Here is a 20,295-nt window from a genome sequence, read left to right as displayed (position 1 = left end):
ACAAATAAATAGAAATAGTATATATATATATTTTAGTCGGTTCTGAGACCAAAAGAAATAAACACCGAGCCTTACATGATGCACGAATGCCTATCCGCTGAACTGACAAAGTCCCGGAGGGCCCGGGGCCTCCCCAGTGCTTCCCAAACACACCCTCCTCCCCCCAGAGGTAAGCATTCTAGCTTGCACGCCCCCCCACACACCCCGACCCCCATCAGAGAATGAGGCAGGACCCCACGGGGTCGGGGGGCGGGCAGTCAGTGCCAACAGTTTCACATCGGAGCCCTTGTCTGGGGAGGGGGTGACTCCAGTGTAAATGGTGTGGGATCTGGAGTCACAAGCCCGGACCCCCCTCCCTGGCTTGCCCTTGTCCTGGCCACTCTCCCATCCATGCTCCCCCCAACCCAGGGTCCCGACTACCCAGTCCAGGAGTGTCCCCTCTCCCCCCACACCCCCCTTACCCCATCTTCTTTCCTTTGTAGCAGTGACACCACGCTATCTCCTGTACTCATGAATCTGTACACCCTAAGAAAGGACTTTGTAGGGTGCCCAGTATCTCCAAATGTAATACCTGTGGCATGGTAGGTAATTGACAGGTACTGAAATGGACAGATGTCTTTTTTCTTTTTTTTAAAGACATTTTACTTTTTGATTCATGAGAGACACACAGAGAGAGACAGAGACATAGGCAGAGGGAGCCCGATGTGGGACTTGATCCCAGGACCCCGGGACCACGCCCTGAGCCAAAGGCAGACGCTCAGCCACCGAGCCACCCGGGTGCCCCAAAATGAACAGATGTCTAAATGAATGAGCCAATGAGCAGAACAAGTGGGGGCCGGAACAAGTGTGGGACCGAAAGTTTCATCAAGTTAAAGCATCTCAGACCCTTATTTTGCAAAGACCTGAGCCCCCAAGGCACCAGGGAGCATGCCGACCCACCAAGTGCCATGCTTCTTGCCAAACACACGTGCTGCGCTCACAAGCATACCCTTATCACCAACCACAAAGGCAGAGGCGGCTGTTACCACCTTTGACCCACCTTAATCACTATTGGCTTCGGGGCTACTGGACCACGCAACGTGAGCTGCTATCGTAAGCCAGCAAAGCTGGTGTGGTCTCCAGAGGGCTCCAGGCTGGAAGATGCCCTATTACCCAGGAAACCTCATGTCCTCCTTATTCATTTCCCCAGAGGGCTGGTCTGAGCCAAAACCCCAGCCACCCCTCCCCAGACCTCCAAGCACCTTTAGCATCTGCAGGCGGAGGAAAAGGAGCTGGACACAAACCTGACGTCCAAGCCTGCCTCTGCAGTCACAGGCCGGGCATCCCCGGGCAAGGTCCTACATCTGTCAGTGCCTCAGATTCCTCATCCGTGACACGCAGGTCACAAGGGCAAGTTCTGGGAAGTGCATGAGCCTCGAAAGCCATCCTGAGATTGAGAGCCTGAAGCCCTAGGACAGGACAGGCTGACACCAGGCACCTGGCAATGGGAGCTGAAGGGACTCTGGCTGGGCCTGCCCCAGGGCGTGGGAGCTCGGCTCCACTCAAGGTCTGTCCCATCCCAGCGGAGGGAAGGGCTCACAGCCGCAGCTCCCACCTGCTGCTACAACCACAACCGTGCTCACCTCTCCTCCTGGCTGCCGGTCCGTGGCACAAGCCACACAGGACACATGTAGCTGTCTGGGGGCGGGGGGGGGGGGGGGAGGGCAGACACTGCCATCCCGACTCCACCCCGCAGTAAACTCAGGCCCACGTGCTAGCCAGACTCTAGGTGCACTGCTGGGAGACGGGGAGCATTGGGTGGGAGACGGGGAGCAGGCCTCACTGGAGGAGCCGCCCTCTCTCTCTCTCTGAGTACATCATGTCCTTGAGAAGGTGCCCGGGGCCCTGCTGGACTCCCCCGGGGTAGCCATCCCAAAGGCATCGACGTGGGCCCCGGCCCCCAGGCAGCACCCCCTGTCCATAGCAGCTCCAGAAGCAGTAGCCCTCCTCACTCATCTCCTGATGTTCCCTCTGCAGGCCGTCACCTCCTCTCCAGGGCAGGTCCTCCTAAAGTCCCCAAGCAGGGACAGTACGGGGCAATGTTCAGTCCTGGGACCTCCAGGGAGGTGAATAAATTCCCCGCTCTGGCCCCAGAACAGTGGCTCTCAGCATGGCTGGGGACAGCAGGGGACCCTCTCTCCCCTGGCTGCACGAGCTGCCACGGTGGTTTGGGAACGTGGAGGTTTCAGGGTGTCAACAGGGGAGGACCCACCCCCGAATTCCTAGTAGGAGCGCAGGGGAGTTAGAGGCGCTGAAGGTGGGGTTGTGGGGAAAAGAGGGAGGGCTGAATGTGCGAAGACGGGCAGGCCAGCACCCGGTGGGACTCTAGAAGACCAAGGAAACCACGAAGGAAGAAAAGCGAGCCTCCATTTCCTGTGGTAGCCTGTCCCCTGGGAAGGGTGAAGCCAGCAGGCTGGGCCCTTTTAAGACTGTTTCACATCAGTAAGACTCTCGGGGAACCGACCCTTCCAGCAAAGGTTAATAACTGGGGTAAAAGGAGGGCTGGCGAGCGTGCTAGGTGCTGCTGGGGAAGGTGGAGACCCCCACCCCCGGGTGAGCACGGGTCCCTGGGGCGGGCCCAGAGCCCAGCAGGCGGGAATGCCGGCTGCCCAGGTCATCAGAATGAGCCAGGGCCACCTGCGCCCCCAGGGCTCCCCCACAGGGGAAAGGTGGGGCCAAGCAGCCTCCCCAACCCAGCACCGGGAGGCACCAGAAAGACTGGGAACCCCTTCCCAAGCCCACCCTGCTCCAGTCTGCTCAGACCCTCCTGCTTCAGAAACCTACAACGCATCCCTACAGAAGCGCACCCACCTCCGCTGGAACACAGGCACCCCCAGCCCCGGCACTAACCGCAGTGACCCCTGCACACGCGTGGCCACAGCGGCACGCACCCCTCATTCCTTCTCCTTTCCTGCCCAGCCCATCCCAGCCCAGCCCAGCCCGCTACCCCCCACCAACATACGGCTTCTGGGGCCTGCTGGACCCCCTCCGCCAGGGCGCTCTCGTCCCCCATCCTGCGGCTGCGGGCTCTGCCCCTGGGCTTCAGCTCCTGCCCGCTCCAGCCCAGTTTGTTTGTCAGGCTGCAGGTCCCTGGAGCTCTCAGCCAGGGAGCACGAGCTTCCAGAGGAGCGAGGAGTGGCTGAGCCAGCCCTCTGGGGACCTCCTTACCTCTGAAAGTTGGGTGAAGAGCAACCCTGGACTCCTGGCCCTGGGACCGGGGCCAAGCCCAGCTCCTGGCAAGGGAGCCCCACTCCTGTCATGCCCAGAGTTTGGGGAGGTGGGCACTCGGGCCAGGGATGCAGGAAAGGAAACAGGAGGGAGACATGTGGCCCCATAAGGATGTCCCCAGCAGGGCTGGAGGGCGCCCCGGGGCAGCCTGGGGCCTAGCAGCTGCCCCAGTGGAGGGCATCTTCCCGCCCGGCACCCTCACAGCCTCACTCACCATCCTTCCGGCCTGGGCTCTGCAGGGTCACCTAACCCTGACCCTGAATGGTGGGAGAGGGACCGTCCTCCTGGCCCACCCACACACAGACCAGAAATCCTGGGCCCTCCCCGAGCCATCCCCAGGCCCCATGCAGGCCTCCTTGTCCCTGGCCCTGAGGCATTAGTGATTTCAGGATCATCCCAGCGCCCAGACCTGGGGGAGGAGGTGGGAGGAAGAGGCACAGACTGGTCGGGGCCTGGGGACTGAGGATTCCAGAGTGCAGGGCTTGTTCAGCAGGTTTGGGCTTCGCCCACGCCAGGCCGCAGAGCTAGGGCTCAGGTCCTCCAGGATACCTCTGGGGCAGGCCCTTAGGTCTAACCGAGGGCGGTGCCAGCGGTCAAGCCAAATGCCAGAATGAGGAAAATCTGGGGCCTCTCCAGCTGCTCCTCCCCCGGCCCTCCGAGGAGTCCTCCTGGGCTTCAGGTTAGAAGAATGCAGCCCTGATGATCCAGGGGACAAGCACTACCCCTAGGGCCAGATGGAGAATCCAGAAGCTTTTCTCAAGGAAGCCTGGGCGCCAGGAAAGAACTTGGGGAAACTGAGACCCGGGGAAGACACAGACCCTGAGAAAACCCAGGGGACCACTCGGTCACGGAGGCCCCGGTCCTGCCCTCCGCCAAGTGTCCATCTTCTCCTGCCGGGGAGCTGGCAGGATCAGGGCAACCGGGACCGGGCACCTCCCGCCCCCAAGCCTGGCCAGCTCACCTGGCCTCCCAGCCTGTCAGTCCAGCTGTTCCGGTAAGAGAACATTTTCTTCTCACTCTATTTGGACAGCTGCAGGGATAGTGATGGTGAGAAGAGAACTGAGGGGGTGGGGGCAGTGCGAGGCCACTGGGCCCTGCTGGGGTGGGCAGAGGGTCTGGAGCTGGGCAGGCCAGGGAGGCTGGGCGGGCCTCGAGCAGCCTGACAGGGGACAGGGGACAGGGGACAGGGTGGCTGCCTCCACCAACAGGGCAAATCAGAGGGGCCCTGGGGCAGTGAATGGAAGCCCAAGAGCAAAGGAAGAGAATGACTCCCTTCATTATGCAAAGTGCTCAGTCACAGGGTGGGGCCAGGGTGGCCTCTCAGGTCCAGCCCCAAACCCTTGCGCCCCACAGAGCCCCAGCCCCTCCTCAGTGGTCCGGCTGGTGGGTGGGGCTCCAGGAGAGGAAGACAAGGCACCAACTGGGCGAGAGTCCCAAGACCTAGAGATCGGCTCCTTCCTGTACACTGTAGGGTCCTCCTCTCTCTCCTTCCCAACCGTCTCGCTCTCTCCCTCTCCCTCCCCAGTCCCGGTCGGTCCCGGTCCCCTTCGCGGCCATCCTGTCCTGGTGTCTCCCTGTCCCCATCTCCACCTCCTCCTGCCTGCCTCCCCCCACTCCCCACCCTCGGGTTATGTAAGGGGCCTGAGAACAACACAGAGGGAGCTTTGTTGTCAAACCAAATCCATACGGAGCCGGAATCGGCCAACGCAGCTGTTCCCCATTCCCTCCGCCTTGGCAGAGTGGAGAGGCTGGGCAGGAAGCCCCCCCACGCCTCCATTTGGGGAGGTGGGGGGCAAACGCTGGCCCTGGGGCCCTGGGCGGCTAAATGGGTGGCCAGAGATCAGTCATCATGGCGTGGGACCACAGCAGGGGACCAGCTGGCCCCCAAGACGGAACAGAGCCCCGTGCAAAGCAGAGGCACAAAGACCGCAGACAGCAGAGCTCCAGGCTAGCAGCCGGCCCGCGCGGTGACAGGCCCGGGAGGGGGGACACACACCCACACGGGCCCACCGTGCTCTGGCCCACACAGGGATGCATGCCCATGCACACCCGTGTGCACACTCGTCCACACACAGCCTGCACGCCCACACGCACACACACCGGCCCAAGCATGACATGCCGTGGAGGTTTCTGGACGGAGGCTCTTCCCGCTCAGGCCAGCCTCCTGCATCCCAGCAGGTACCTCTGGGGAAAGAGCCGGGGCTCCGGGGAGAGGCGGGGAGGGCGGAGGGCAGACAAGCTCCACCAGCCAGGCCTTCTTCGGAGACCCTCTGGCTCCGGGACAGTTCCCACCTTCCGGGCCAGGACGAGGTCCAGGGAGGTGGGTGAGGGCCCAGGCGGCAGAGTTTACGTTTCCTCTGAGCTTACTCTGGGCTGGCACCGTCCCTCACCAAGCCCGACTGTTGAAGAACCTGTCCCCCCCCATCCCCCCACCCCCCCGCAATGCTGGCACCGCCAGCAACAGCAGGCGCTCCTGAGCAGGCCTCGTCCTGGACGTTGAGGCAAGGGAGTGGGGGATCCCTGATGACACCAGAGGAAAAAAGAGGTGTCAGATGCGAAGGGAGAGGGAGGTAGAGGAAAGAAATGGAGGCAGAAAACGATCAGAACAAGGAAAAGGAAGAAAAGGAGCAAGGAGCCGCCGAGTGGAGAAGTGGGACAGTGGTGTGGGGAGCAGGGCCCACACAGCCGGGGAGGACACACTCTCCCCCACCAGGCCCCAGCGAATCCCCTCGGAGGACAGGGCCAGTCCAGGAGAAGCAGGATGGCAGGGGACGTTTCCAGAGCACGTCCTAGGCCACCCGGTCCTCCACCTGCCATGACCCCGGGGCTCCAGCCTCGCCCATCCCCGTCCCCGTCCTCGGGGCCTGGAGTACATCCGGCCTAGATGATGTCAGGACCCCAGAAGAAGGAATGAGATGGGGGCAGGGGCTGGACAGAGGGGCAGAGAGACCCAGGGTAACTCCTGAGACCATCACCTGCCTGTGCGGAGAGACGCTTGGGGACCTTGGGCAGCAGGTTACCTGTTGAGTCTCAGCAACCTCATCTGCCAAAACAACAGTTGCTGAGCGGCTATTGTGTGCCAGCGCGGTGCCAGGTGCCAGGGTAGTGCCAGGTGCCCGGAACACCCACAATCTTGGGTCCTGCCCTAGGGTGACATTTGAGGCTTCTCCCAACCTGCAAATGTTTACCTCACTTGTGCCTCCCAAACCTGTAAAGATGCCACAGCCCAATTCACAGGCGTGCTGATGGAGAACTGTTAACAACCTGACACCTGCCCGAGGTCACAGGCCCCACATGCTTGGGAGCAGACGGAGAGGAGACAGGGCGCCATCAGCGCTGGCTCCGGCCGGGCAGCCTGCCCCTGGCTGCTGGGCCAGCCGTCTGACACTCCTCAGTGTCTGGGCCCCACCTCGCAGAAGACAAGCGGCCGGCGTGCAGAGTACTGGACTGCACGCACTGGGGTGTCCCTGGAAATGCCCTCCTGTCTAGAAGCCTGAGCTCCTCGGGGGAGGAAACTGGGGGCCCAAGGCCAGGCAGCTGAGAAAGGAGACGAACGTGGTGCCTCTCCCCCCACACCCCTCCCGGCAGGTGGCAGGAGTGGGGACCCGAGGGCAGTGGGGCGTGTGGGAGGACGTGGCCGTGCACCGGGTGGCCCAGCGGGCTTCCCAGAGCAGAGCCTCAGCTTGGAGGTGGGAGGACACTCACAACTTAGGCAGGTGGTGACCAATGGCACCCAAGCCATAGTGGGGGGACAGACGGAGCAGACAGGAGGAGGTGAGAACCCATGGGGCATGCTACTGGGAAAATAAAAGTCTTAATGGGGCTGAATGGGGGTTTTCAAATAAAACTCTTGAAGGCCGGGAAACCCTCTGTCCTACTTTGAAATGAAATTTTATGTGGAAACCCAATATGGAAAAGCAAAGTGCAATAGTTCGGTTGAAACAAGAACAAGGGCGAACCCCTCCTCCTGAGAGAACACTGGGGGGGTCCAGCTCTGCGGACACCTCTCTTGGGCCCGAGTGGAGGAGAGGACAGATGTCAGGACTGGAGGGGAGATTAGGACCAGGCTGCGCAAAGACTGGGCTGAGGAGGGGAGAGGGGAGCAAGCAAGGGTCCGGGGTGGGTAGGACAATGGGTATGCCCTCCTGGGGGGGCAGACAGCGCCCCGAGAGGCCCTGGGGTGGGGTGGGGGAAGCGAGACAGTTGGCTGCCAAGCCAGGCCCTCCTCTGACAAACAGCTCACCTGTCAGAAGGTCAGCTTTCTTCCGTGGCCCCAAGAAAAGGAGGAAGAAGAGCAGGGAACACAGTGAACACACACACACACACACAAAGAACCCAAGCTACATCTTCCATTCATTTATCAAATATTTACCAGGCACTTATTATTTGCTATAAATCATTCTAGGCATGAAGAGTATAGCAGCGAACAAGACAGGCAGGTTCCTGGAGGTCACACTAAAATCCTAAGATCTCAGTGAAGAAAATACCTTAAAAGTTTTCAAACCCGCTCCACACCACGAACGTGCCCCTCGGACCGTCCCCGTGAAGGTCACCCGGTCTACGCGGAAGCATCTTCCAGGATAGGGAACGTGCCCCCTCCAAGGGCAGAAGCAGGTTCCCGGGACTCTCCAGCCGGCACCCTCCCCTCCCGGCCTCCAGAGAGCCCCAGGCAAGGCAGTCAACGGAGCATCCAGTGCACTGCGAGAACGTGCGGGGTTTATTTTCTATCGACACAAAATAGAAGGATGCTTCGCTGGCTCCGCCGCCGAGTCAATGCCCCGGACCGAGGCAACAGGCAGGCCCCATTCTCACCTGTCCAGGGCTCCCGGGCCCTCGCTCGCTCCTGTCCCCAGAGCGTGCCCTTGCCGGACCCCACATCCCTCCCGCTGTCCCTCCCAACCAGGCCTCCCTCACCCAGACCTGAGTCACCTGCAAGAGGCCAAGGATACTGGGTGGGAGGGGTGCCCGTGGGCGAGGCGGAGGGAGGCTCCCCGCTAGCAGACGAGAGTTCCCCGGGAGCCAGGCCAGGCCGGTGTGTCCAGGAGGACCCGGGAGCGGGAACCCGGGGAGGCCCGACCCCGGCAGCTCGGGCCTGTAGGGCCCTCCCCTTCCCCACGGGTCGCCACAGTCGGTGGACGAGGCCTCCTGTGGGCGGCTGCCGGGGAGCCGCATTTCCAAAGGACTAGGAGCCCGCAGCTAGGCGGGCCAGATGGAAGCAATTACAGGGGGGAAAGCCGGAGAGGTGGGGGCCGGAGGGGCTGGGAGGGCCAGGGCGGGGAGGGAGGGGGCCCGCCCGGCCAGCCCTGCCCTGCCCTGCAGGACCACAGAGGGCTCCCCAGCAAAGTGCTGACCCGCACCCTGAGGGGAAGGGAGCCCCGACGGGCAGGGCGACGTGTGGGGCTCGGGCCAGCGCCAAGGGCTCTGGGCTGGGAACCAGGAGGCTGAGGTTGTGGTTGGCCTTGTCACCAGCACACTGTGGCCTTGAGAAGCCCTTCACACCTCTGAGCCTCTTCAGGGGCCCAAGGCCCAGGAGGGGTGCGGAGAGCCTAGGGGAGCAGTGAAGAGTGCAGCCGGGAAGGGCAGGTTTCCAAACCGTCCCTGTTGATGATCTACGACCTTGGCCAAAGTTCCAACGTGCAGAGCCTCCACGTACTCATTTATAAGTGGGCTGAACGGGGGCGCCTGGGGGGCTCAGTGGTTGAACATCTGCCTTGATCCCAAGGTCCTGGGATCGAGTGGCGCAGCAGGCTCCCTGCAGGGAGCCTGCTCCTCCCTCTGCCTGTGTCTCTGTCTCTCTCTGTGCCTCCCATGAATAAATAAATAAAATCTTTTAAAAAAATAATAAAATAAAATAAAATAAAATAAATAGGCTGAATGAATGGGTGTGGGAGGCTTATGTGAAGCCATACAAACGTGTAGGGCACACCTTTTCTTTTTTTTTCTCGTTATGCTTATGGGCCCAGGCTTTTAGTATGTGCTTAACCGACAAAGGGTAGGTGCTTGCTTGAGTTATTTGCTAAGTCTTTTTTTTTTAATTATAAGCACAGGTGTTAGGTAGCCACGGGTGGCTCAGCGGTTTAGCGCCGCCTTCAGCCCAGGGTGTGACCCTGGGGTCCTGGGATCGAGTTCCACATCGGGCTCCCTGCATGGAGCCTGCTTCTCCCTCTGCCTGTGTCTCTGCCTCTCTCTGGGTCTCTCATGAATAAATAAATAAAATCTTAAAAAAAGAAAATGACAGGTGTTTACGGAGGCCACACAGGCAGAGGACACAGGGCAGAGGGCACAGAGGACACGAGGAGCACTGCGGCAGCCCCTGGAACCCACACCCTGGAGGAGGGTTGGATCCAAGGCAGAAACAAGAGTGTGTGGGCCCAGCGCGCTGCAAACGGGTCCTGTCCTCTCCACTGGACCCGGGAAAGCCAGACCCCGGAGTGCCTGGCCCACTCAGCTGGGCTGCAGCGGGAAACTCCAGGCAGGAGGAAGACACCCTCCTACCACACAGGGACACCTGCTTCTGGGCTTCTGCAGCTGGGCCTTGCCACACTCAAGGCCTAGGTGGATGCTGGCGGCTCTGGGTGGCCCACACCTCCCCTCAGCTCTAGCAGCAGCACCTCTGCCCCGCTGGGCAGGAGCGACGGCCTCAGATTCTAGAGTCGTCACATTATCTTCCTGCACACAGGGCAGCAGCGGTGGGGTGGGCAGAAACAGTGTCAGGAGCTGCCTGTATGTCTCCGGGTCCCAGGCAAGGGGCCAAAACTAGAAGAAGACCTGCAGTTCTGGATGCTGCTGGCCCCTCTCATCCTGAAAAGCAATCGACCCCATGCAACCCGGTGGCAGAGCTCAGCCCCTGCTGGGCTCAGGGGCACCAATCGGAAGCCCTGTGGCACCTGGCTGGGTCCCAGGCATCAACACATCGCTGCTCCCACTTGCAGCGACATTCAACCACTTCCTGCATCTGTTAGCATAAATAATGTCACACAAACACACACACACGGTGGGAATGTAGCAGAGGTCGGGGGTGAATCTGAGGCCAGGGATGGCCAGCAGCCCACCCAGGGGCCCTCAGAACACTCATGCCGAAGGGCTGAGCACCTCTGGGAAGGGAGCAAAGGACAGATGTCAGCAAATGACCACAGCCTCCAAAAAGCCTACCCTCGTCATTTTCTCAAGGAAACCAGAAGTTTCAGGTCAAGGTCCCAGACCCTGAGAAGGAAGGGGGGGCCCAGGGGTGAGGGAAGCACCAGCTGGCTGCTGCAGAGGGAGATGTCTAACCACAGGGCAGCTGAGGAGTGGGCACGCAGGGCCAAGTCCTGGATGTCCCCCGCTGGCTACCCGACCACCCTGCTGTCCAGGGCCCAGGCTCCATCTCCCGGGGCTCGGGAGCTCAGCCGGGTTCTGGTGCCTGCCTTGCTCTCCAGCTGCAGAGCTGGCCCTCAGCCCCTGGAATGCTCTGTGACAGGGCTCCGGAGGGTCCCTTTCAGGAGGCTGGAGCTCTCCCTCCCCTGTGGGCTGGAACCATTTTGTATTATTCCAAGGTAGAGTGACTCCTTCCCGGAGACAGAAGGTGTGAGCCTTTGAGCCATTCTGAGAGGAGGAATTCATGGGTCCATGGGGTAGCCGCTCCGAGGTGAGACCCAGAGAATGTGCCCAGGCAGGGTCCGAGAGGGCGCCCCAAAATGGAAGGCAGATGCCAGGCCAGGGTGAGATAACCACAGAATGGCCACAGGTTAAGCTGGAACAGAGAGAGGGGGTCCCACTTCTCTGCTCCTGCTGGCGAAGGGTTCCAGGATTTGTTACAGTTCCAGAAAGGATCGGATTCTTGGTTCTACCCAGAAAACTGGATCCTAAGAGGGCTGGAAGGGTGGAGGGGCCAAACAAGTCTGTTTCTGAGGAGTGGGGCGCGAGTCACTGCTCTGGATGGAGAAGGTGGTGAGGGAGAGAAGGGAAGACAGCCCAGAAGGCATAGTGGGCTTCCATGGCCTGGGCCTCGGCCCGCAGGAAAGGGGGTCCCTGTTGTCCTGAGCAGTAACCCACGCCTGAGTGACACAGGCCCTCTGAGCCCGCGTTCAGACAGGCGATTCTCGTACTTTGCCTTCCCAAACTCTTCCAGCTATGCTCCCCTCCTACCCCCCTCAGCGTGGCCTGGGGAGACGCGGGGGCAGCTGGCCCCGACTCTCCTGCAACTGCGAGATGAAACCCAGGGCCCACCGGGCAGCGGAGCTCCCCCACGCAGGGCAATGATGCTGAGCGAGGGGTCCCAGGGAGCGCTCCAGCAGAGCAAGGTCAGCGCGCCCACGGCTCCGGCTCCGGCAAAGAGGAGAAGCAAAACAAAACCCCACAAGGTGATGTTCTAGGCTCCCGAGTAGCTGGCGCCTCCCGGGCACCCTGTCTGGGCCTACGGGGCAGCTCTGGAGGGTCAGAGTGTGGGAGGGACATTACCAGCAGCACTTACACGCTTCCTCCTCGGGGCAGGCACCTTTCAAAGCACTTAATGCAGATGAACGTTATTTGAAATCACCCCAGAAGGCGGGGGGAGCAGGCCGGGGACAGCGGCCTGAGCAGAGCAGGCCGGCTCCCAGGGCTCCCGGGGCTCCGCGGGGACTAACTCAGCCTCAACTTGGCTTCCACGCGCGCCGGCCTCCAGCCGTGGGAAGCACAGGCTTCCCCGGGGCGCCCGAGGGGTGCCGGCCTGGGGGTGGCCGTGAGGTCGGGCCAGCGCGGCTGAGCCCCTGCACGCGGCCTAGAAGCGCCCCCAGCCCTGCGGCGGGAGCCCCCTAAGCCGGGCCCCGGGGGACCCGGTGGGCGCCACAGAGAGGCCTCGGATCGCCGGGACCCAGCTTCCCCGAGACTGCGAGCCGAGTGGGCAGTCCTGGCAGACATGTCGGCGACTCCGGGCGGGCAGGAGGTGGCTGCGGGCAAGGGCACCGGGGCACAGCCGCCCCCCGCCCCCCGCCCCCAGGCGGCTCGGAGGCACGGCCTGGGCCCGGAGACCCCACTACGCGGGGCGCTGTCCTGCACCCCGGGCCTGCCCCGCGACCTTGCGACTCCCGCACACGGGTGCCCGGCGCAGCCTGTCATCTCCTCCAGCCCCCGCGGACCCCCGCGGACCCCCGCGGACCCCCGCACTCCACGGGGCGGCTGTGCCCGGCGCCGGCGCTCGGAGGATGCTGAGGGCGGGGACGCGTCCGCGCGCGGGGCGCGGGGTGGGGGCGGCAAACTTTCCGGGGAGAAGGACCATCCCGGGGCGCTCGCTGCGCGGCAGGGCAGAGCACCGGCTTCCCGCGAAAACCCTCCCGAGAAAGGGGTCCGGGGCTGCGGCCGCCCCGGCCCGGCCCGGCCCGCCCCGCGCTGCGCCCACGTGCCGGCCGCCCAGTGCCCGTCGCCGCGGCGGGGAGGGCGCGGGGCGGGGGGCGCGGGGGGCGCAGGGCGGGGGGCGCGGCGGGGAGGGCGCGGGGCGGGGGGCGCGGGGGGCGCAGGGCGGGGGGCGGGGGGCGCGGCGAGGAGGGCGCGGGGGTGGGGGCGCGGGGCGGGGGGCGCGGCGGGGAGGGCGCGGGGGGCGCGGGGGGCGCGCGGCGGGGAGGGCGCGGGGCGGGGGGCGCGGGGCGCGGCGGGGAGGGCGCGGGGCCCAGGGACCGGTCGGCGCGGCGCCCCCCCTCCCCTCCCCTCCCCTCCCCTCCTCCCCCCTCCCCCGGGCCCGTGGGCCGCCGCGTACTCACCCCCGCGGGTGGAGCGGGGCGGGGCGGGGCGCGGCGCGGGGCTGGATCCGCTAGGCGCGCGGGCTGGCGGCGGCGGCGGCGGCGGCGGCGACGGCGCGGCTCGGCCGGTCCCTGTCCCTGTCCCGGGCGCGGGCCGGCCTGGCAGCGGGCGAGGCCGCCTGCGGGGAGGCGGGGGCCCGGCCCGGGCGGGGGCGGGGAAGGGGCCGGACACGCTTGCGCACACGGCCGGGGCGCCGACTCCGGGGAGCGGGCGGAGGAAGGGCGGGGAGGCGGCGGCGGCGGCGGCGGAGGAGGAAGAGCTGGGGCGCTGGGGCGCGGGGCGGGGCGGGGCGGGGCGGGGCGGGGGCGACGCCCGCGGGCCTGGGCCGGGTGGGGGCCGCGGGGGCCGCGGGGGCGGGGGGGCGCGGGAGCCACGGCGGAGGGGCCGGCGCAGCCCCGCACACTCTCCTGGGAACAATGAGCCCCGACAAAGGGTTCTCCGCTCTCCCACGTGGTGAGCGCGTCCCTCCATCACTCGGCCAAGCGAGGCACGCAAGAGGGGCGCCGGTTCCGGGAGCCCCGCCCTCCCCGGGCCCCTCCTGGGCCTTTGCACCTGCAGCTCCCAGGCTGCACCCTCGGCACCCCTCTTCTGCACACCTTTGGCCTGGAGAAAGCTGCTCGGTTTCTGTTCCTTAGAGAAGGCGCCAGGCATCCTGTCGCCAGGGGCGACCCAGCCGGGCTCCAGACCCTACTTGCTTGGGCTCGGGCACCCCCGAGCAAGCCTGGGAAGTGCGCAGGCCCAGAAACAGTAGTGGAGAAGTCCACGGCCCTCCGGCCCTCCGGGCCCTCTCCTTAGTAGGTGAGCGGCTCCTCCCTCCGGCGGGCGACTCGTGGCTCCAGCCGCTCGAGCAAAGGCTGAGACCCAGTGCCTGTCTCCAGGAAGCTTACCGTGCAGCCTCGGAGGGGATGCTCACAGTGGACTTCTGCTCAAGGGTAAGGCAAGACAGGATGTGACTAAGCGTGAGGCGTGAGTAACAGCAAGTGCACAGGGGCTTCAGAGGAGCGCCAGCTCCAGGTTCACTTCAGATGAAACTGGGGGGCTGATTTGCTGAGAACAGATACCTCCGGAGGCTCTGTGGGAGGGCTTGGGTGAACAGAGTCGGCCTCTGGGTTCTTCCACAGGTGACTGTTCCATTCTCGATCACACCTCGCACAGAGGTTCTTCGTGCATTCCACCGATGCCTGACTCAGTTATGTTTGAGTGGTGCCTTTGACTTGGTCTGTCAAGCATTCAGTCAACAAATACTTACCTCGTGCCAGCTCCAGGCCTGAACTAAGCTAAGTGGAAAGAATCCAGTAACCAAAGTCCTTGCCCTGAGCAAGTCAAGGGAAAATGGGGATATCCTCTGTGTGTAACAGCCAGGAAAACTGGCCCAAAGAGAGTCAAAGCACGTAGGTGAGTCTGGCCGAGCTAAACTGAGAATCCTCAACTTTGCTAACTCTTTGAGATCTAACACAGATCTAAACACAGTTTGCATTTCTTGCTGTGACCCACGTAAACTTCACTCGGCCAGCGAGTAGAACTGAAGGACTAACTCACTCCTGGAGACCCGACTCCCGAATCTACCTCTGTCCCTAAATTGCTTTAGTTTTCTTACTAAATAAAGAAAAGTGGAAATGACTTATGTTTAGTCAAAGGGTATTGTTGGTATTAAATTAGGTAGTGGACAGGAACTTGCTCTGAGAGTACAGCGTGCTGTGTAAGCGTGTGTTACGTTATGCAAGTGGCATCCCTTCTCTAGCCTATAGGAGTATTCAGCCCCCCCCCCCCTTCCCCAACCCTCCCCTAGCTTATCCCAGGCCTGGTCACTGGGTGCCCAGAAGCTGTTATTCTGACTCCTCCCCTTAGGCCACAATGTGCTTACTCATAATCTTTCCCCTTCGGTTTCTTAATGACACAACCAGATGCTTAGCTAGCTGCCTAGAAGCCGTATCATCAGTGGAGCAGGAGGGACGCAGTTCTGGTGCCTTTTGATCCCAGGTGGGGGCTCTGGAAACTTCTGAGCACCACCCAGCATCTTGCACCCTCACAAGACACTGCAAGTCGCTAAGCAAGAAGAGGCAATGCGACAGAGCAAGCTGGGATTTGGCTCCTTGGGACTGTCCTTCCTGCGCCAAGGACAGGGCAAGACGAACTGACAAGCAGTGGTCTGCATTTATGGCCCCTTTTGAGCCATGCTGTTTCCATTCCTTAGTCCTCTGCCTCCTTCTACCTCTCTGGCTCCGTCTCCACTGTGGAGGAAGTGGGGCAACCAGAGGGGCCTCAGGAGCAGAGGGGAGAGGCAGCGGAGCGAGGGGCACGGCAGGGGCAGGTGCATGTCGGGCTGGGGAAGCCCTGGCCCCCGGAGGCTCCTCCTTGGCAGGCAGTGGGTGTGGGTAGGAGGCACGGAGCCGCTCGACAAATGTGCCTCACAGGCTTCTGGCTCCTGTCCCTCACATGTGCCACGTTAGCATCCTGCCCACCAGGAGGAGGGAACAGCAAGATGCCGTGTGAGGAGGAAATAAACCCAATCCAGCATCTCAGACGCTTTTAAAAATAGCAACTCTGGGAGGGTATTTCAGCTCCTATTTTTATCAGATTTATATGGCCGGACCACAGAGCTGAGCTGTTCCCAGGGTTCTCAATAGCAGAGGACATCACTGTTGTAGTCTTAGAAACCTGCCGGTAGGCCAAGGCATTCCAGGAACCTTTACGCTGGAAGAGATCCCAAGAAGTCATTGTGCGTAGCCCTTGCCTCTGCGTAGGGCCACAATCAATTAACCACAGATAGTTTATGGTTTGCTTTTTGCCCAAAAGTCACTGGGTTGTTGTGCCTCCACCGCATAATCTAGGATTTCAGGGCCCTTCTAAGGAGGAAGTTCTTTTTAATATCTAGCCCAAATATCTCTGGTTACATCCTCTGTGGTCCTTCTCACAGTAGAAAAATAGCTACCATTTACCCAGTCTCTACTCTGTCCACAAAATGTTCTTTAATCCCCACAAACCCCTCATGGTGGACACTCTTTTCATACCTAATTTGGTAGCCAGTTATGCAACGTGCCCACACTCCTCCCTGGGGGATGGTGCAGAGTCTATGACAGAGCCATCTGACCACACTGCCTCTCGGATGCTTGCCCTTAGCTTTGACCTTCATTTCTTCATCGTGGTCCTAAAGGACAAACTGGTCAGTTTTCTTCTTCTTTTTTTTTGTTTTAAGATTTTATTTATTTTTTTGACAGCACACACGGGGGAGCAGCAGGCAGAGAGGGAGCAGCAGTCTCTCTGACAAGCAGAGAGCCAGACATGGGGGCTCCATCCCAGGACCCCAGGATCAGGACCTGAGCCAAAAGGCAGACACTCAACTGACCGAGCCAGCCAGGCGCCCCCTGACCAGGGCACGTGTGCTCACGCTAGAAGCTTGGCTCGAGGTCCCAGCGTGCCGGGCCATGGTCTCCCTAACTGCCGGGCCTCTGCCTGTGTAGGCCGTTCAGCTATCAAGTTTAGCCTAGAAATCTGGCTTCGCTTTGCCTAAGGTCTCACAGCCCCCTCTGCTTTTCTGAAAGCATTCACCGCTCTTGTAATGACTGCGTAATTAATGCCTGTGGTCCTCACTAAATCATAAGCTCCAGATTCTCCCTTATTAAAAAAAGTAGGGTAGATGTGCAAACCCTGTGTACTGAATTCAGAAACACTTTAAACCGATTCAGTTGGGACCCCTGGGTGGCTCAGTGGTTGAGCCTCTGCCTTCTGCTCAGGATGTGATCCTGGGGTCCCGGGATCCAGTCCCGCATTGGGATCCCCACAGGGAGCCTGCTTCTCCTTCTGCCTGTGTCTCTGCCTCTCTGTCTGTCTCTCATGAATAAATAAATAAGAATAAAGAAAAAAAAAACCTGATTCAGTCCCTGCTTATTCTTTAAATGGTTAAAACATGGTAACTTCAAGTTTGAAGTTAGATTAGATTTCAGAAGCTAATACTGTCTCACTAGTAATAGCACTTGAACAAACACAGGGTTGCCAACATTTATTTTGCTGAGTGAGGATATTTTAAAAACAATCACGATCCATTACTACCATCTTCTTTAAAAAGGGACATTATTTAACATGTTTGGAATGAAGATTTTTGCCCTTTCTGAGAAGGAAGAATTGGCAGGCCTACACCAGTGTATTCAGGAAGAGACAGGCTAAAATGTTTTGGAGGTGGAAGTATTACAGGAGAAACAGTTTCAAATATTACTTTGTACATAAATGTTTCTTGATTTATTTCTCAGTACCGGGATCTGTGTTCAACAGAGACACTGCAGAGCGGAGCTTACATGTCCAACTTGTTCCGGAATGTTTTCTCGGCTTCAGGAAGGAATGTTGACAAATCCACGACACTCGGCAGTTTTGCTCTATGAGGAAACTTTTGGGCAAAATGAGAGGAGCCAAGGAACAATAGCAGTCATGCCTCCAAAATGCTTCCTTCCTTCTCAGGCCACGCAGAGGAGATAGTAGGCCAAGTACTGGGGGCTGACAGCCAGTTGTGGCCGCGTCCAGGATTTTTCTGGGAAGGGTGACCTGTACCACTGCTCCAGCAGGGCAGGGACACATCACACACGCAGGGGGGCGGGGGGTGGGAACGACACAGAGGCATTCTTTGCACATGCAGGACAGATGGATCATGCTGCCAGAGGCGCTGGCCTTTGCTTGCTGGTTAAGGTGGGGTCAAGGGACACTGGATCTTGCTCAGGAAGTTTTCTCGGGGGAGACAGGATATGGGGTTCTGCAAAGTGGCATCAAGAGAAAAGTTAGGGGGCAGCCCTGGTGGCTCAGCAGTTTATTTTTTATTTTATTTTTTTTTATTTATGATAAGTCACACAGAGACAGAGAGAGAGAGAGAGGCAGAGACACAGGCAGAGGGAGAAGCAGGCTCCAGGCACCGGAAGCCCGACGTGGGATTCAATCCCGGGTCTCCAGGATCGCGCCCTGGGCCAAAGGCAGGCGCTAAACCGCTGCACCACCCAGGGATCCCGGCTCAGCAGTTTAGCGCTGCCTTCGGCCCAGGGTGCAATCCTGGAGACCTGGGATTGAGTCCCACACCAGGCTCCCTGCATGGAGCCTGCTTCTCCCTCTGCCTGTGTCTCTGTCTCTCTTTCTCTCTCTGTGTCTCTCTTGAGTAAATAAATAAAAATCTTAAAAAAAAAAAGAAGAGGAAAGCTAGGGCAGGGGCTCCTGGGTGGCACAGTCAGCTAAGCGTCCAACTTGGTTTGGGTTCAGGTCGTGGGATCGAGTCCCGCCACATTGGGCTCTGAGCTCAGCTCTGAGTCATCTTGGGATTCTCACTCCCTCTCCCTCTGCTCCACTTATGCCCTCGTTCTCATCTCTCTAAAATAAATACAAGTCTTTTATTTTTTTAAAGATTTTACTTATTTATTCATGAGATACACAGAAGAGGGAGAGGTAGAGGCAGGCAGAGGGAGAAGCAGGGAGCCCGATGTGGGACTCGATCCTGGGACTCCAGGACCACGCCCTGGGCCAAAGACAGGTGCTCAACTGCTGAGCCACCCAGGGATCCCCTAAAATAAATAAAAATCTTAAACAAAAAGAAAAGAAGGGATGCCTGGGTGGCTCAGCGGTTGAGCATCGGACTTCAGCTCAGGGCGTGATCCAGGGATCCCACATTGGGCTCTCTGCAGGGAGCCTGCTTCTCCTCTGCCTGTGTCTGTCATGTATAAATAAAAACTTTAAAAAAAAAGAAAAGAAAAGAAGAAAGCTCGGGCAGAGAGGGGTAGCTCTCACTCTGCATCCCCTGGACCGCGAACCAGGAGACCTGGACTGAGTGGGGTCCCTTTACTTGAGGGGAGAGCCCTGGTTGGGGGGCAGTTGCTGCCCCCTGCTGCAGGCCCACGAGGTCTGAGGTGGAGGGAGCTGCACGTGGCCCCTGGGAACAGAGACTCCGCAGAACTGACAGGAAGTGCCAGGTGTGGTCAGAAAGCTTGGGTCTTAGAGAGGCCCTTGAGTTGCAATGAGCTGCCTTCAGCTTCTCCCCACAGCTTCCCCCATCGGCTTCTCCCGCTCCGGGGGCAGGCAGGCGGCTCTCTGGGAGCCGGCCTTCTCCCAGGACAGGAGCTGGGCGGCTGTGGCCCCACAGGCCCGTTCCTCTGTCCTCCTACCAGCCTCAGAGGCTCCTCGTACCAGCCTCTCCCACATACCTATTCCCAAGGTAGCTCCCAGCTCCTGGTGCGGCCCTCTTACTCCTACGTTCGCCTGGCTGGCTGCCCCAGTAGCCCGGAGGGTAGGAGCTTTGTTTTCCCAACATTTAAAGCACCGTCTAGCTTAAGAGTCGCTCAGTAAGTCCAAGTTTACCGTAAAGCAACACTATCACGTGTTCCCTTTACGCAGCAGGACGCTTCATGGATGATCCCCGAGCCCTTTTACAAACGGCTCAGGGACTCCCAGGGTCTGGTCCAAGGTTACGGAGGAGGGATTGTTCACCAGCGGCCTCTAGGGCAGCCCTTGGCCCACAACATGCTGCTTAATAAACCTTTGACTCTGAACTGTCCCCTGGTCCCCTCTCCATCCCCGGGATTGCAGAGGAAGAGCCACCCCGGCCTTCAGCGTCTTCCCTCTCATCACTTAGCAGAACCCAACATCCTGTCCACCCCCCCCTCCGCTCCAGGAAGCATGATCCAGCGGGGCCAAGGGACAAACCAGCAAAGCCAGCCTCCCTCCAGCCGTGGGACAGATCTGTCCTCTGTGCTGAAACAGGGGCCTCATGTGCTCAAGTGCGTGCCCTCGTGTATGCACCTGTGTCCCTGTGCGGGTGAAGCAGGGGTAGGTGTCACCACCATAAGCCACCAGCCTCAGATGCTTGGGAGCCCCTTCCTGGCCTCCAGAGTCTGTGAACAGGGCCCCGAGTCGCTGGTCACACCTCGAATCCGAGCCCCCTGGAGCTCTGGTCCCCACGACCCTATCGGTTTGCCCTCGTTGACAGGCTGTTTTGTATTTGGTCTTTCTGGCTGCTGTGTGAGTCTGTGTTGTCTTCCTGCCCAGATAACAAACTCAAGGCCAGGGGCTTGCTGACCAAATACCAGAGGCAAAGGCAAGCTTTTGGGGGCTTGCATCATCTGATTCCTACTAAAAGCCTCCCACTTCCAGGCAGCAATCCTTCATTCTTGTCAACAAGAAGTTAAGGGGCAGCGCTGACTCACGCACGGGAGGTGCGACCGCAATTCTGGGGATGGGAAGAGGAAGCGCTGTCAAAAACTATACATTCCTTCCAGAAAGTTTTTGTCTTTGGTTTTTTGGGGGAAC

At 60.3% G+C, this 20,295-nt stretch overlaps 2 protein-coding genes across 6 annotated transcripts in view; both read right to left on the bottom strand.

Moving 5' to 3' along the window:
- Positions 1-13,087, bottom strand: part of ST3GAL4 (ST3 beta-galactoside alpha-2,3-sialyltransferase 4) — a 31,890-nt gene extending 18,803 nt beyond the window's left edge. The window contains exon 1 of one of the 4 annotated variants that reach the window (XM_072822651.1): positions 12,984-13,087. The gene's annotated coding sequence lies outside the window, so the exon portion shown is untranslated. Of the gene's footprint in view, positions 1-3,207; positions 3,415-12,983 lie in introns of those variants that run through there. The other 3 variants (XM_072822653.1, XM_072822656.1, XM_072822657.1) reach the window with 3 other exon arrangements.
- Positions 13,088-16,199: 3,112 nt separating this feature from the next.
- DCPS (decapping enzyme, scavenger) overlaps positions 16,200-20,295 on the bottom strand; it is a 44,706-nt gene continuing 40,610 nt past the window's right edge. For both annotated transcript variants that reach the window (XR_012028843.1, XM_072822659.1), the window contains one exon: positions 16,200-17,764. Coding sequence is in view for 1 of the 2 variants with exons in the window: in XM_072822659.1 (XP_072678760.1) it covers positions 17,696-17,764 (69 nt within the window). In the remaining variant the exon portion in view is untranslated. The remainder of the gene's footprint in view (positions 17,765-20,295) is intronic.

Source organism: Canis lupus, chromosome 3 (genome assembly GCF_048164855.1).
Source record: "Canis lupus baileyi chromosome 3, mCanLup2.hap1, whole genome shotgun sequence".
Taxonomy (NCBI): Eukaryota; Metazoa; Chordata; class Mammalia; order Carnivora; family Canidae; genus Canis; species Canis lupus.
Note: the sequence above shows the minus strand (reverse complement) of the source record. Positions and strands in the feature narration are given on the sequence as shown.